The sequence below is a fragment of the Lagenorhynchus albirostris genome, chromosome 5 (assembly GCF_949774975.1).
Source record: "Lagenorhynchus albirostris chromosome 5, mLagAlb1.1, whole genome shotgun sequence".
Classification (NCBI taxonomy): Eukaryota; Metazoa; Chordata; class Mammalia; order Artiodactyla; family Delphinidae; genus Lagenorhynchus; species Lagenorhynchus albirostris.
In genome coordinates, this window is record NC_083099.1 from 29822990 (window position 1) to 29836206 (window position 13217).

The window sequence follows — 13217 nt, forward strand, 5'->3', positions numbered from 1 at the left end:
CTTTATTAATAACTGCCAAAACTTAAAAGTAGCCAGGATGTCTTTCAGTAGGTGAATGGATAAATGAACTGTGATATATCCAGACAATGTAATATTAACACTAACAAGAAATCAGCTATCAAGCCGTGAAAAGACACAGAGGAAACGTGAATCATAGAGTATGTGGCCTTCTCTGACCAGCTTCCTCCATATAACTAGCTGGAAGAGGCTAATCTGAAAAAGCTACATACTGTATGATTCCAACTATATGACATTTTGGAAAAGGAAAACTATGGAAACAGTAGAAGGATGAGTGGTTGCCAGGGGTTTATCAGGCTATCAGGGTTAGGGGGAAGGGAGTGATGAATAGGTGGAGCACAGAGGATTTTTAGGGCAAGTGAAACTATTTTATATGATGCTGCAAATGGTGGATACATATCATTACACATTTATCCAAACCTACAGAATATCCAACGCCAAGAGTCAACCCTATAGTAAACCATGGACTTGTAATGATGTGTCAATGTACATTCCATAATTGTAACAGACACAGTGCTCTGGTTCAGAATACTGATAGTGGGGTAGGCTGTACATGTGTGAAAACAGAGTATATATGGGAATGCTCTGTTGTTTCCACTCAATTTTACTGTGAAGCTAAAAGAAGCTCTAAAAAATAAAGTTTATTTAAAAAAAAAAAAAAGATTAGACACCATAACCAAATGGGATATATCCCAGGAATGCAAAAGTGGTTCAATATACAAAACAATCAATCAGTATAATACAACACATTAATAGAACAAAGGACAAAAGCTACATGATCAACTCAATCGACATAGAAAAGGCATTTGGCAAAATCTGTCACCTTTCATGATAAAACACTCAGAAAACTACAAATAGAAGGAAATTTCCCCAACATGACATAGACCATATATGAAAAACCCACAGCTTACATCATATTCTATAGTGAAACACAAAGTTCTCTCCCTAAGATCAGGAACAAGACAAGGATGCCCAATGGCACTATTGCTATTCAACACTGTGTTGGAAGTTCCAGCCAGAGCAATTAGACAAGAAAAAATAATAATAAAAGGCATCTAAATTGGAGAAGAAGAAGTAAAACTATCTTTATATGCATTAAATATGATCCTATATGTAGAAAATTCCAGAGAATCTACAAGAAAGCTACTAAATCTAATAAATTCAGCAAAGTTGCAGGTTACAAGATCAGCAAACAAAAAGCAGTTGCATAGATGTCTTTCTATAAAGCCAATAATGAACAATCCAAAAAAGAAATTGAGAAAGGAATTCCATTTACAATAGCAACTAAAAGAATAAAACAGGAGTAAATTTAACCAAGACGTTAAAGACCTGTGCAGTGAAAATTACAAAACACTGCTGAAGAAATAAATGAAGACCAAAATAAATGGAAAGGGGACATCACTTTTGGCGCAGTGGTTAAGAATCCGCCTAACAATGCAGAGGATGTGAGTTTGATCCCTGGGCTGGGAAGATCCCACATGCCACGGAGCAACTAAGCCTGTGCACCATGACTACTGAGTCTGCGCTCTAAAGCCTGCAAGCCACAACTACTGAGCCCACAAACCGCAACTACTGAAGCCCGCACACTCTGGGACCTGCATGTCGTAACTACTGAGCCCACGTGCTGCAACTACTGAAGCCCACGCACCTACAGCCCATGCTCAGCAACAAGAGAAGCCAGTGCAATAAGAAGACTATGCACCGCAACAGAGAGTAGCCCCCGCTCATCACAACTAGAGAAAGCCCATGTGTAGCAATGAAGACCCAACACAGCCAAAAATTTAAAATAAATAAATAATAAATGGAAAGACATCCTGTGTTCATGAGTTAGAAAACTTTACATTGTTAAAATGTCAATACTTCATAAAGTGATCAGCAGATTCAATGCAATCACTACCAAAATTCCAACAACCTTTTCTGCAGAAATGGAAAGGCCAACAGTCAAATCCATATGGAATTGCAAGGGTCCCAAAAAAGCCAAAATAATCTGAAAAGGAAGAACATGAGAAGACTCACACTTCCCAATATTAAAACTTACTACAAACCTACAGTAATCAAAACAGTGCGATACTAGAACATGGATAGACTTGCAGACCAAAGGAATAGTACTGAGACCCCAGAAATAAACTCATATATCTACAGCCCACTGATGTCTGACAAAAATGCCAAGTCCATTCAAAAGGGAAAGAATAGTCTATTCAACAAATGGTGCTGGGATAACTGAATTTCCGCATGCAAAAGAATGAAGCTCTCTACAAATGCTAATGCATATATATGGAATATTTTAAAAAATGGTACTGATGAACCTAATTGCAGGGCAGGAATAAAGATATAGAGAATGGACTTGAAGACACAGGGTGGGAGAGGGAAGCTGGGGTGAAGTGAGAGTATCATCAACATATATACACTACCAAATGTAAAATAATTAGCTAGTGGGAAGCAGCAGCATAGCACAGGGAGATCAGCTCGGTGCTTTGCGATGACCTAGAGGGGTGGAATAGGGAGGATGGAAGGGAGGCTCAAGAGGGAGGGGATATGGGGACATATGTATGCATATGGCTGATTCACTTTGGTGAATTCACTTTGGTACAACAGAAACTAACACAGTATCGTGAACCAATTATACTCCAATAAAGATCTATTAAAAAAAAAAAGAATGGGGCTTCCCTGGTGGCGCAGTGGTTGAGAGTTCGCCTGCCGATGCAGGGACGCGGGTTCGTGCCCCGGTCCGGGAGGATCCCACATGCCGCAGAGCGGCTGGGCCCATGGGCCATGGCCGCTGGGCCTGAGCGTCTGGAGCCTGTGCTCCGCAACGAGAGAGACCACAGCGGTGAGAGGTCTGCATACTGCCAAAAAAAAAAAAAAGAAGAAGAATGAAGCTGAACCCCTAACTTAAGCTATATGTAAAAATTAACTCAAAACTGATCAAACCTAAATGTGAAAACTAAAAGCATAAAACTCCTAAAAGAAAACATAGGGGAAAAGCTCTATGACATTGGATTTGCAAATAAGTTCTTATATATGACTCCAAAAGCACAAGCAACCAAAAACAAAGAGAGAGAGAAAGAGAATTAGACTTCATCAAATTTTATAACTTTTGTATATCAAATGACATTATCTAGAAAGTGTAAAGAAAACCTAAAGAATGGAAGAAAATATTTGCAAATCATTTACCTGATAAGTGTTTAATATCCAGAGTATACAAAGAATGCTTGTAACTCAACAACAAAAAAACTCTAAGTAATCAAAAAATGGGCAAAGGACTTGAATAGACATTTCTCCAAAGATATGCAAATAGCCAATAAGCCTAAGAAAAGATGCTCAACATCCCTAATCATTAAGGAAATATAAATGAAAAGCACAATGGGATAATACATCACACCCATGAGGACTGGCTATTATCAAAATATACCAGAAAATAACAAGTGTTGATGAGTATGAAGAAATTGGAACCCTGTCCATTGCTAAGGAGAATGTAAAACAGTGCAACCACTGTGGAAAAGAGTGTGATGTTTCCCCAAAAAAGTAATCCTAAAATTACCATATTACTCAGTAATTCCACAACTAGGTGTATACCCAAAAGAACTGAAAACAGGGTTTCAAACAAATACTTGTACACCAATGTTCACTGTGACATTATTCACAATAGCAAAAAGGTGGAAACAACCCAAGTGTCCATCAACAGATAAATGATTAAACAAAATGCAGTTATACACATGCAATGGAATATTATATAGACATGAAAAATTAAAATGAAGTTCTGATACATGCTACAATATGAATGGATCTTGAAAACATTATGCTAAGTAAAACAAGCCAGACACAAAGGAACAAATATTGTATGATTCTACTTATATGGCATATCTAGAATAGGTAAATTCACAGAGAGTAGATTAAGATTACCAAGGGTGGGAGGTAGGATGGAAATGAATTGTCTGTTTGGGATGATTTGAAATTTGGGGGGGAAAGTTAGTGGTAATGGGTTCACACATTGTGAATGTAACTGACGCCACTGCACTGTACCCTTAAAAATGGTTAAAATAATATCAAAAAAACAAACAACCCAATCAAAAAATGGGCAGAAGACCTAAACAGACATTTCTCCAAAGAAGACATACAGATGGCCAACAGGAACATGAAAAGATGCTCAACATCACTAATTATTAGAGAAATGCAAATCAAAACTACAATGAGGCAACATTTCACACCAGTCAGAATGGCCATCATCAAAAAGTCTACAAATAATAAATGCTGAAGAGGGTGTGGAGAAAAGGGAACCCTCTTGCACTGTTGGTGGGAATGTAAGTTGGTGCAGCCACTGTGGAAAACACTATGGAGGCTCCTAAGAAAACTAAAAATACAGCTACCATATGATCCAGCAACCCCACTCCTGGGTACATATACAGAAAAGACAAAAACTCTAATTCGAAAAGATACATGCACACCAATGTTCATAACAGCACCATTTACAATAGCCAAGAAATGGAAGCAACCTTAGTGTCCATCAACGGATGGATAAAGAAGATATGGTGTATACACACACACACACACACACACACACACACACACACACAATGGAATATTACTCACCCATAAAAAAGAATGAAATATTGCCATCTGAAGTAATGTGGATGGACCTAGAGATTATCATACTGAGTGAAGTAAGTCAGACAAAGACTAATATTATATGTTATCACTTATATGTGGAATCTAAAAAATAATACAAATGAACTTATTTACGAAATAAAAACAGATTCACAGACATAAAAAACAAACTTATGGTTACCAAAGAGGAAAGGCGAGGGGGTGAGGGATAAATTAGGAGTATGGGAATAACAGATACACACCACTATATACAAAATAAACAATAAGGATTTATTGTACAGCACAGGGAACTATATTCAATATCTTGTAATAATCTATAATGGAAAAGAATCTGAAGGTTATATATGTACATATATATATATATATATATATATATACACACACACACATATGGCTGAATCACTTTGCTATACACCTGAAACTAACACTATATTGCAAATCAACCATAGTTTAGTAACAAAAAAAAAAAGGTCAAAATGGCAAATTTTATGTTATACATATTTTACCACAATAAAAAACACTTTTACAAACCTTTTTCTAAAGACAAGGAGAAACTGTCACAGCAGAAATAAAAGATGAGGCTAGGTCAAAAAGGGAGGGTGTATGCGTCCCACATAGGGATTCAAAGGAAACCTAAGAAGGAAAATAGTAAGGAGGGAAGCACTATCCAGAGACCCCAACCCCACCCAGAGCACAACCATGGAAGAGTCCCCACACCCTGGCTGTTACTCAAGTCTGACCATCTCACCAGAAGGCTGTGGGGTACAGACACAGCAAGATGCTGTTAACTTGTCATGGATCAGGGACTTCCCTGGTGGTGCAGTGGTTAAGAATCTGCCTGCCAATGCAGGTGACACGGGTTCGAGCCCTGGTCCGGGAAAATCCCACATGCCACGGAGCAACTAAGCACTTGCGCCACAACTACTGAGCCCGCATGCCACAACTACTGAAGCCCACACGCCTAGAGCCCATGCTCCACAACAAGAGAAGCCACCAAAATGAGAAGCCCACGCACCATAACAAAGAGTAGCCCCTGCTCGCTGCAACTAGAGAAAGCCTGTGTGCAGCAACGAAGATCCAATGCAGCCAAATTAATTAATTATTTATTTTTAAAAGCGTATATAACTTGTCACAGACCAACTGTTCTCCTGGCACCATCAAAGGCACTAGAGAGAAAACTGTGAATAAGACACTAACACCCCTGGCCTCATGGGGCTCAAAGTTTAGTGGGTGAGACATAATGTAACTAGGGGAACAGAAAGCAGGCCTCTGAAAAAGTAAAGACCTTAAAAGTTGAGGAGGACTCCCATTTACCATTGCAACAAAAAGAATAAAATATCTAGGAATAAACCTACCTAAGGTGACAAAAGAGCTGTATGCAGAAAATTATAAGACACTGATGAAAGAAATTAAAGATGATACAAATAGATGGAGAGATATACCATGTTCTTGGATTGGAAGAATCAACATTGTGAAAATGACTCTACTACCCAAAGCAATCTATAGATTCAATGCAATCCCTATCAAACTACCACTGGCATTTTTCACAGAACTAGAACAAAAAATTTCACAATTTGTATGGAAACACAAAAGACCCCGAATAGCCAAAGCAATCTTGAGAATGAAAGAAGGAACTGGAGGAATCAGGCTCCCAGACTTCAGACTATACTACAAAGCTACAGTTATCAAGACGGTATGGTACTGGCACAAAAACAGAAAGATAGATCAATGGAACAGGATAGAAAGCCCAGAGATAAACCCACGCACATATGGTCACCTTATCTTTGACAAAGGAGGCAGAAATGTACAGTGGAGAAAGGACAGCCTATTCAATAAGTGGTGCTGGGAAAACTGGACAGCTACATGTAAGGGTATGAAATTAGATCACTCCCTAACACCATACACAAAAATAAGCTCAAAATGGATTAAAGACCTAAATGTAAGGCCAGAAACTATCAAACTCTTAGAGGAAAACATAGGCAGAACACTCTATGACATAAATCACAGCAAGGTCCTTTTTGACCCACCTCCTAGAGAAATGGAAATAAAAACAAGAGTAAACAAATGGGACCTAATGAAACTTAAAAGCTTTTGCGCAGCAAAGGAAACCATAAAGAAGACCAATAGACAACCCTCAGAATGGGAGAAAATATTTGCAAATGAAGCAACTGACAAAGGATTGATCTCCAAAATTTATAAGCAGCTCATGCAGCTTAATAACAAAAAAACAAACAACCCAATCCAAAAATGGGCAGAAGACCTAAATAGACATTTCTCCAAAGAAGATATACAGAGTGCCAACAAACACATGAAAGAATGCTCAACATCACTAATCATGAGAGAAATGCAAATCAAAACTACAATGAGATATCATCTCACACCAGTCAGAATGGCCATCATCAAAAAATCTAGAAACAATAAATGCTGGAGAGGGTGTGGAGAAAAGGGAACCCTCTTACACTGTTGGTGGGAATGTAAATTGATACAGCCACTGTGGAGAACAGTATGGAGGTTCCTTAAAAAGCTACAAATAGAACTACCATATGACCCAGCAATCCCACTACTGGGCATATACCCTGAGAAAACCATAATTCAAAAAGAGTCATGTACCAAAATGTTCATTGCAGCTCTATTTACAATAGCCCGGAGATGGAAACAACCTAAGTGTCCATCATCGGATGAATGGATAAAGAAGATGTGGCACATATATACAATGGAATATTACTCAGCCATAAAAAGAGACGAAATTGAGCTATTTGTAATGAGGTGGATAGACCTAGAGTCTGTCATACAGAGTGAAGTAAGTCAGAAAGAGAGAGACAAATACCGTATGCTAACACATATATATGGAATTTAAAAAAAAAATGTCATGAAAAACCTAGGGGTGAAACAGGAATAAAGACACAGACTTACTAGAGAATGGACTTGAGGTTATGGGGAGGGGGAAGGCTAAACGGTGACAAAGCGATAAAGAGGCATGGACATATATACACTACCAAACGTAAGGTAGATAGCTAGTGGGAAGCAGCCGCATAGCACAGGGAGATCAGCTCGGTGCTTTGTGACCGCCTGGAGGGGTGGGATAGGGAGGGTGGGAGGGAGGGAGACGCAAGCGGGAAGAGATATGGGAATATATGTATGTATATAACTGATTCATTTTGTTGTGAAGCTGAAGCTAACATACCATTGTAAAGCAATTATACTCCAATAAAGATGTTAAAAAAATTAAAAAAATAAAAAAAAAAGAGATCCAGAAAAAAAAAAAAAAAGTTGAGGAGGAAAGTTATCTATAAACCCTTAAAAAATTAGAGAAGCATGAAAGAAGCATTTTCAGATGCTTATGTTAATTTTGAGAAATTAAGAGACAAAGGAGCTTTCGCAACTTCAGCTATTGATATTTGAGTTTCTTTCTCTAGCCACTGAAGGCTGTGTCTGAGGAAAAGGCAGAAGATGGGCACCTTGGGCCCAGGCAGCCCTGGCTCCCAACCACCCCCCAAGGTCTATGAGAGTGTCTCCCTCCTACCTGAAGCCACTTTAGGTTGGTTGCCAACTATTCCAACAGTCCTCCCATTCATTCTTGCAAAACCAACGATGATGTTCTTGGCATAACTGGGCATGATCTCAAAAAATTCTCGCTCATCAACAACCTGCAGGGATAAATTTACTCTTGAGCTCAAAATGATAAACAAGATCCAACTCCATTATAGAATGACAGACATTTACAGAATTACAGGCTGGATAGCTACTCCCTACCACAGGTTCTCCCAGGAAGCCGGACAACAGGCAGAGGCAGTACCTCCTCCCTGCTGGAAGGGAAAACACTCTCATACACAAATGGAAGAGGATAAACCAGTACAGTCTTTTTTAAAGGTTCTATTTGAACTTGGCATATTTAATACACTTTTTCTTACCTTACTTTGAAATCATTTCAAACTTTCATAAAAATTTCCAGAATACAAAAAAATTTAAATATCCTTCACCCAGATTCCCCATTTATTAACGTTTTACCATGTAAGCTTCATAGTTCCCTCTCCCAACCTGCCTACCCTTCTTTTCTGTCTGTCTCTTAAGTATGTGTCTGTATATATATTCTCTAACTATATATATGTCCATACACACAACTCTTTTTCCTGAACTGTTTTGAGAATAAGTTACAGACACGACGCCTCTTTACCTCTAAGTACCTAAGTGTCTACCTCCTAAGAACAGGACATTCTCTTCTATAACTTCAGTGATATTATCAAAATCAGGAAATTAACATTAATATATTATTATCTATTATAAAACCTTATTCAAATTTCACCAGTTATTCCAATAACATCCCTTATAGCAACAAAAATCTGGTTCTAGAACCTGACCCAAGATCACTTGGTACTCTGAGTGGTCATGTGGTCTCTTTGGCCTGCCTTGATTCTTTCCCCTCAATCTTTGTCTTTTATGTTCATAACATCTTTGAAGACTACAGGTCAGTTACTTGGTTATTTGGGTTTCATGTTTGTTCATGTTTAATTTCCGGTAAAGCATTTTTGGCAGAATATCACAGAAGTGACCCTCTCAAGTGCATCACATCAAAAGGCACATGATGTCAATTTGTCCATTAATGGTGGTGATATATGTCAGGTTTCTCCCCTGTAAAGTTACTATTTTTCCACTTGTAATTAATAAGTATTTTATAGGGAAATATTCTGAAATTATGTAAAAATCCTATGCTTCATCAAGCTTTTACCTAGTAGGCTTAGTTAGCATTCATAGATGATCCTTGATTATTAACCCAATTTCTGCCATGATAACTGCCAAACAATTTTTCTAACTCCATTTTTCCTTCTCCATTTATTACTTGGTATTCTATTGTCAAAAATGTCTTTGCCTTTCCCATTTACTTATGGGAAATCCACAGTATGAAGGTATAGATTTTTGTTTTATTATGTGGATTGTAATCTTTACCACCAACATTTATTTTATGTTCAAAGTGTCCCACATTTGACAGTGAGAGCTCATTCAAGGTGGATCCTATGTCCTTTTGATGCTTCTCCATCATTCTTTGAGCATTACCTTACATTCTGGAATTACCTTACTTTCAGGTTCATCTTGTATTTTTTTCCTGCCCCAAGCCCTAGAATCAGCCATTTCTCCAAGGGACCCAGGTCCCCAAGGGTGGGGGGTAGAATAAATGGCTGCTTCTAAGAAGCTAGTCCAGAGCACAGAGCTAGGAGATCTACATACACATACACATACACACACACACACATACACACACACACACACACACATTTCTGTAAGTAATATGAAAACCAGGAGTTCATACTGATAACTCCAATTCCAACTTCCAATTCAACTACAGGGTTCATTCTAGCATCCCCCTTTCCATACTATAACTCCTTTCTCCTATAGTGGACATCTAACTCCCATTATCCTCAAAACGTAGTTATTATTCAATCCTCAAATGTAAATGAAATGGTTTCAGAATTGCTAACCCATATGACAGCAAAAAAACAAAAACCTAATATTCAGTATTTCTTTATGACTATTTCTGTCATTAGGCTAAAGGTATATAGTCAAAATACTGCGTTCAAAAGTTATTCATTTGAAACACAGTTTCATTTGTTTTTATTTCAAAGGTTTACCCCCACCCTGTCTTGATTTTATTTTTAGTATGTAAACATTAATATAGGTTAATAGTGTCACTCCCCATCCCTTCCATTCACGATGTTTTTGTTTTGGGGTTTTTTTTGCAGTGCTGCACAGCTTTTGGGATCTTAGTTCCCTGACCAGGGATCGAACCCGGGCCCACAGCAGTGAAAGTGCTGAGTCCTAACCACTGGACCACCAGGGAACTCCCTCACCCTGTTATTAATGTCATCACTTTCTGATTTATCCTTTGTGTGTGCACTGCAAAAATGAGTAGATACATTTATAGATTTTTAATTCCCCTTCCACCTTAGATGGAAAGTAACAAACTATAGATACTCTCTCACACTCTGAGTTTCTCTCTTGCACTCTGAGTTTCTTCACTTAACAATATATCCTGGAAATCACTCCATATCAGTTCATAGAGCTTTTCCTCACTCTTTTTCACTCCTGCATAGTACTCCATTGTGTGGACGTACCAAAGTTTATTCAACCAATCTCCTATGTGTTGTGTACATTATTTTGACACTTACATTCAGGTTGTTTAGAATACTTTGCAATTATAAATAACACTGTAACAGTAGGAACCTTGTGCATCTATAATTGTGTAAAGTGGGAAGTGTATCTTCAGGGTAAATTCCTAGAAGTGGGACTGCTGGGGCAAACTCTCAGATAGCTCTTACCATCAACACATGACAGTGTCTGCTTCCCCACAGACTTGCCATGGAAAGTATTTTCAAGTTTTGAATCACTGGCCAATCTGACAAAAGAGAAATAACTCAGTATAATTTTAAGTTGCATTTCTAGCATTATGAGTAAAGCTGAACATCTTTCAAATATGTTTAAGGTCCATTTTGTATCTTCTTTTGTGAGCTATCTATTCATGATTTTTGCCTGCTTTTCTATCAGTTTTAGTCTTTATTCCTTCAATTTTTAAAAAAGTTCTTTACATATTAGGGATATTGGTCCTTTACTTGTGATATATGTTGCAAATATTTTCTCCCAGTTTGCTGGTTGTCTTTGTTGTTGTTGTTGTTGTTGTTGTTTTGGGGGGAGGCCACATCACGAGGCATGCAGGATCTTAGTTCCCCAACCAGGGATTGAACCTGTGCCCCCTGCAGTAGAAGTATGGAGTCCTAACCACTGGACCACCAGGGAATTCCTGGTTGTCATTCATTCATTCATTCATTCATTCATTTATGGCTGCGCTGGGTCTTCGCTGCTGTGCGCGGGCTTTCTCTAGTTGCGGCGAGCAGGGGCTACTCTTTGTTGCGGTGTGTGGGCTTCTCACTGTGGTGGCTTCTCTTTGTTGCAGAGCACGGGCTCTAGGTGCTCAGGCTTCAATAATTGTGGCACGCGGGCTTCAGCAGTTGTGGCACGCAGACTCAGTAGTTGAGGCTCACAGGCTCTAGAGTGCAGGCTCAGTAGTCGTGATGCACGGGCCTAGCTGCTCCGTGGCATGTGGGATCTTCCTGGACCAGGGCTCAAACCTATGTCCCTTGCGATGGCAGGTGGATTCTTAACCACAGTGCCACCAGGGAAGTCCCCCTGGGTGTCTTTTAACTTCATGTATTTTTTTGCTATGCAGAGTGGAATTTTTAAATGTTTATATAGTCATATTTATCAATTTTTTAACTGAAACTGAATTTTAAATCATAGTTCAAAATCCTTTACCTTATCCTAAAGTTAGAGAAATTCATCTATGCTTTCTTTAAATATTTCACTTATTATATTTAGTTCTCTGATCTATTATTAGTTTATTTTTGCATATGGTATAAGCTACAAATAAAATTTTATATTTTCCTAACCAGCTATCCAGGTGTCTAGCACCATTTATTTATTTATTTATTTTGCAGGGCGGGGAGCCACGCTGCACAGCTTGTGGGATCTTAATTCCCTAACCAGGGATTGAACCCGGGCCCTCAGCAGTGAGAGAGCAGAGTCCTAACCACTGGACTGCCAGGCAATTCCTTAGCACCATTTATTGAAGAGCTAATCTTTGCCCATGGCATTTGACATAATACCTTTATCATATGTACCAGAATTCTATATGTACTTGAATCAACTTCTAGCTTTTCTATTCTATTCCACTGATCTATTTATGTGCCAGGACTACACTGTTTTAACTACAGCATGCTTTAATAAAGGATATGGCCATAGCTTTTCTTTTGATGTTCTTATATTAACTCAATATCCAGGAACAAGGGATGTCTCTGCATCTGTTCAAGTCTGTTTTCATGTTTTTCAGAAGTTTTAAAATTTGCCCCATAAGTTTATTACTAAATATTTTATCTTTATTGCTATGCAAAATGAGTTTTTACATTACCACAATATAATTGGTTACTGTTTGTGTATATGAAGACTATTCCTAGGTTAATTTTATATCCTGTTCCCTATTTATTGTTTCAGTTTTATCACGCATTCCCTAGGATTTTTAGCATATTATGTCATACACAAGCATAGGTCAACTTTTGCAAAGCTTTTTGCCTCTAATTGATCTTCTTCTTTATCTAATTGCATTGGCTAATACCTCCAGTACAATGTTAAATAATAGTGGAGATAGAGAGCATCCTTGCCTTGTCCCAGATCTTAGTGTAAGTATTTCCATATTAAGATGTTTGGTTTTGAAAAAGTGTATATTAAACTATCATGTTAAGTATTCATCAATTCCTACTTTCTTGAGTGTTCCTATTAGAAATGGGTGTTGAACTTTCTTAAAGCCTTTTCTCAGCATTGTATGAAAACAACCATATAATCTTTCTCCGGTCTATCTATTAATGCAGTACATTATAGATTTTCTAGAACGAACCTTGCATTCCTACAATAAATCCCACTTGCTTATGGTATATAATTTTAATATGGTGTTGGAGTCTGTTAGCTAACATTTATTTGGTATTGTTGCATCAATATTGGTAAATGATGCCAATCTGAAATCTTTTTCAGTTCTATATCAGGTTCAGGTATAT

General features: G+C 38.0%; 1 protein-coding gene and 1 non-coding gene across 2 annotated transcripts in view; both read right to left on the minus strand.

Annotated features, from left to right (window-relative positions):
* PCCB (propionyl-CoA carboxylase subunit beta) overlaps window positions 1-13217 on the minus strand; it is a 92328-nt gene that overhangs the window by 22900 nt on the left and 56211 nt on the right. Inside the window, exon 10 of the mRNA XM_060149792.1 lies at window positions 8147-8270. Coding sequence (XP_060005775.1) covers window positions 8147-8270 — 124 coding nt within the window. The remainder of the gene's footprint in view (window positions 1-8146; window positions 8271-13217) is intronic.
* Window positions 10384-10456, minus strand: TRNAE-UUC (transfer RNA glutamic acid (anticodon UUC)). The gene has a single exon. It is a non-coding gene; the product is annotated as a tRNA-Glu (tRNA).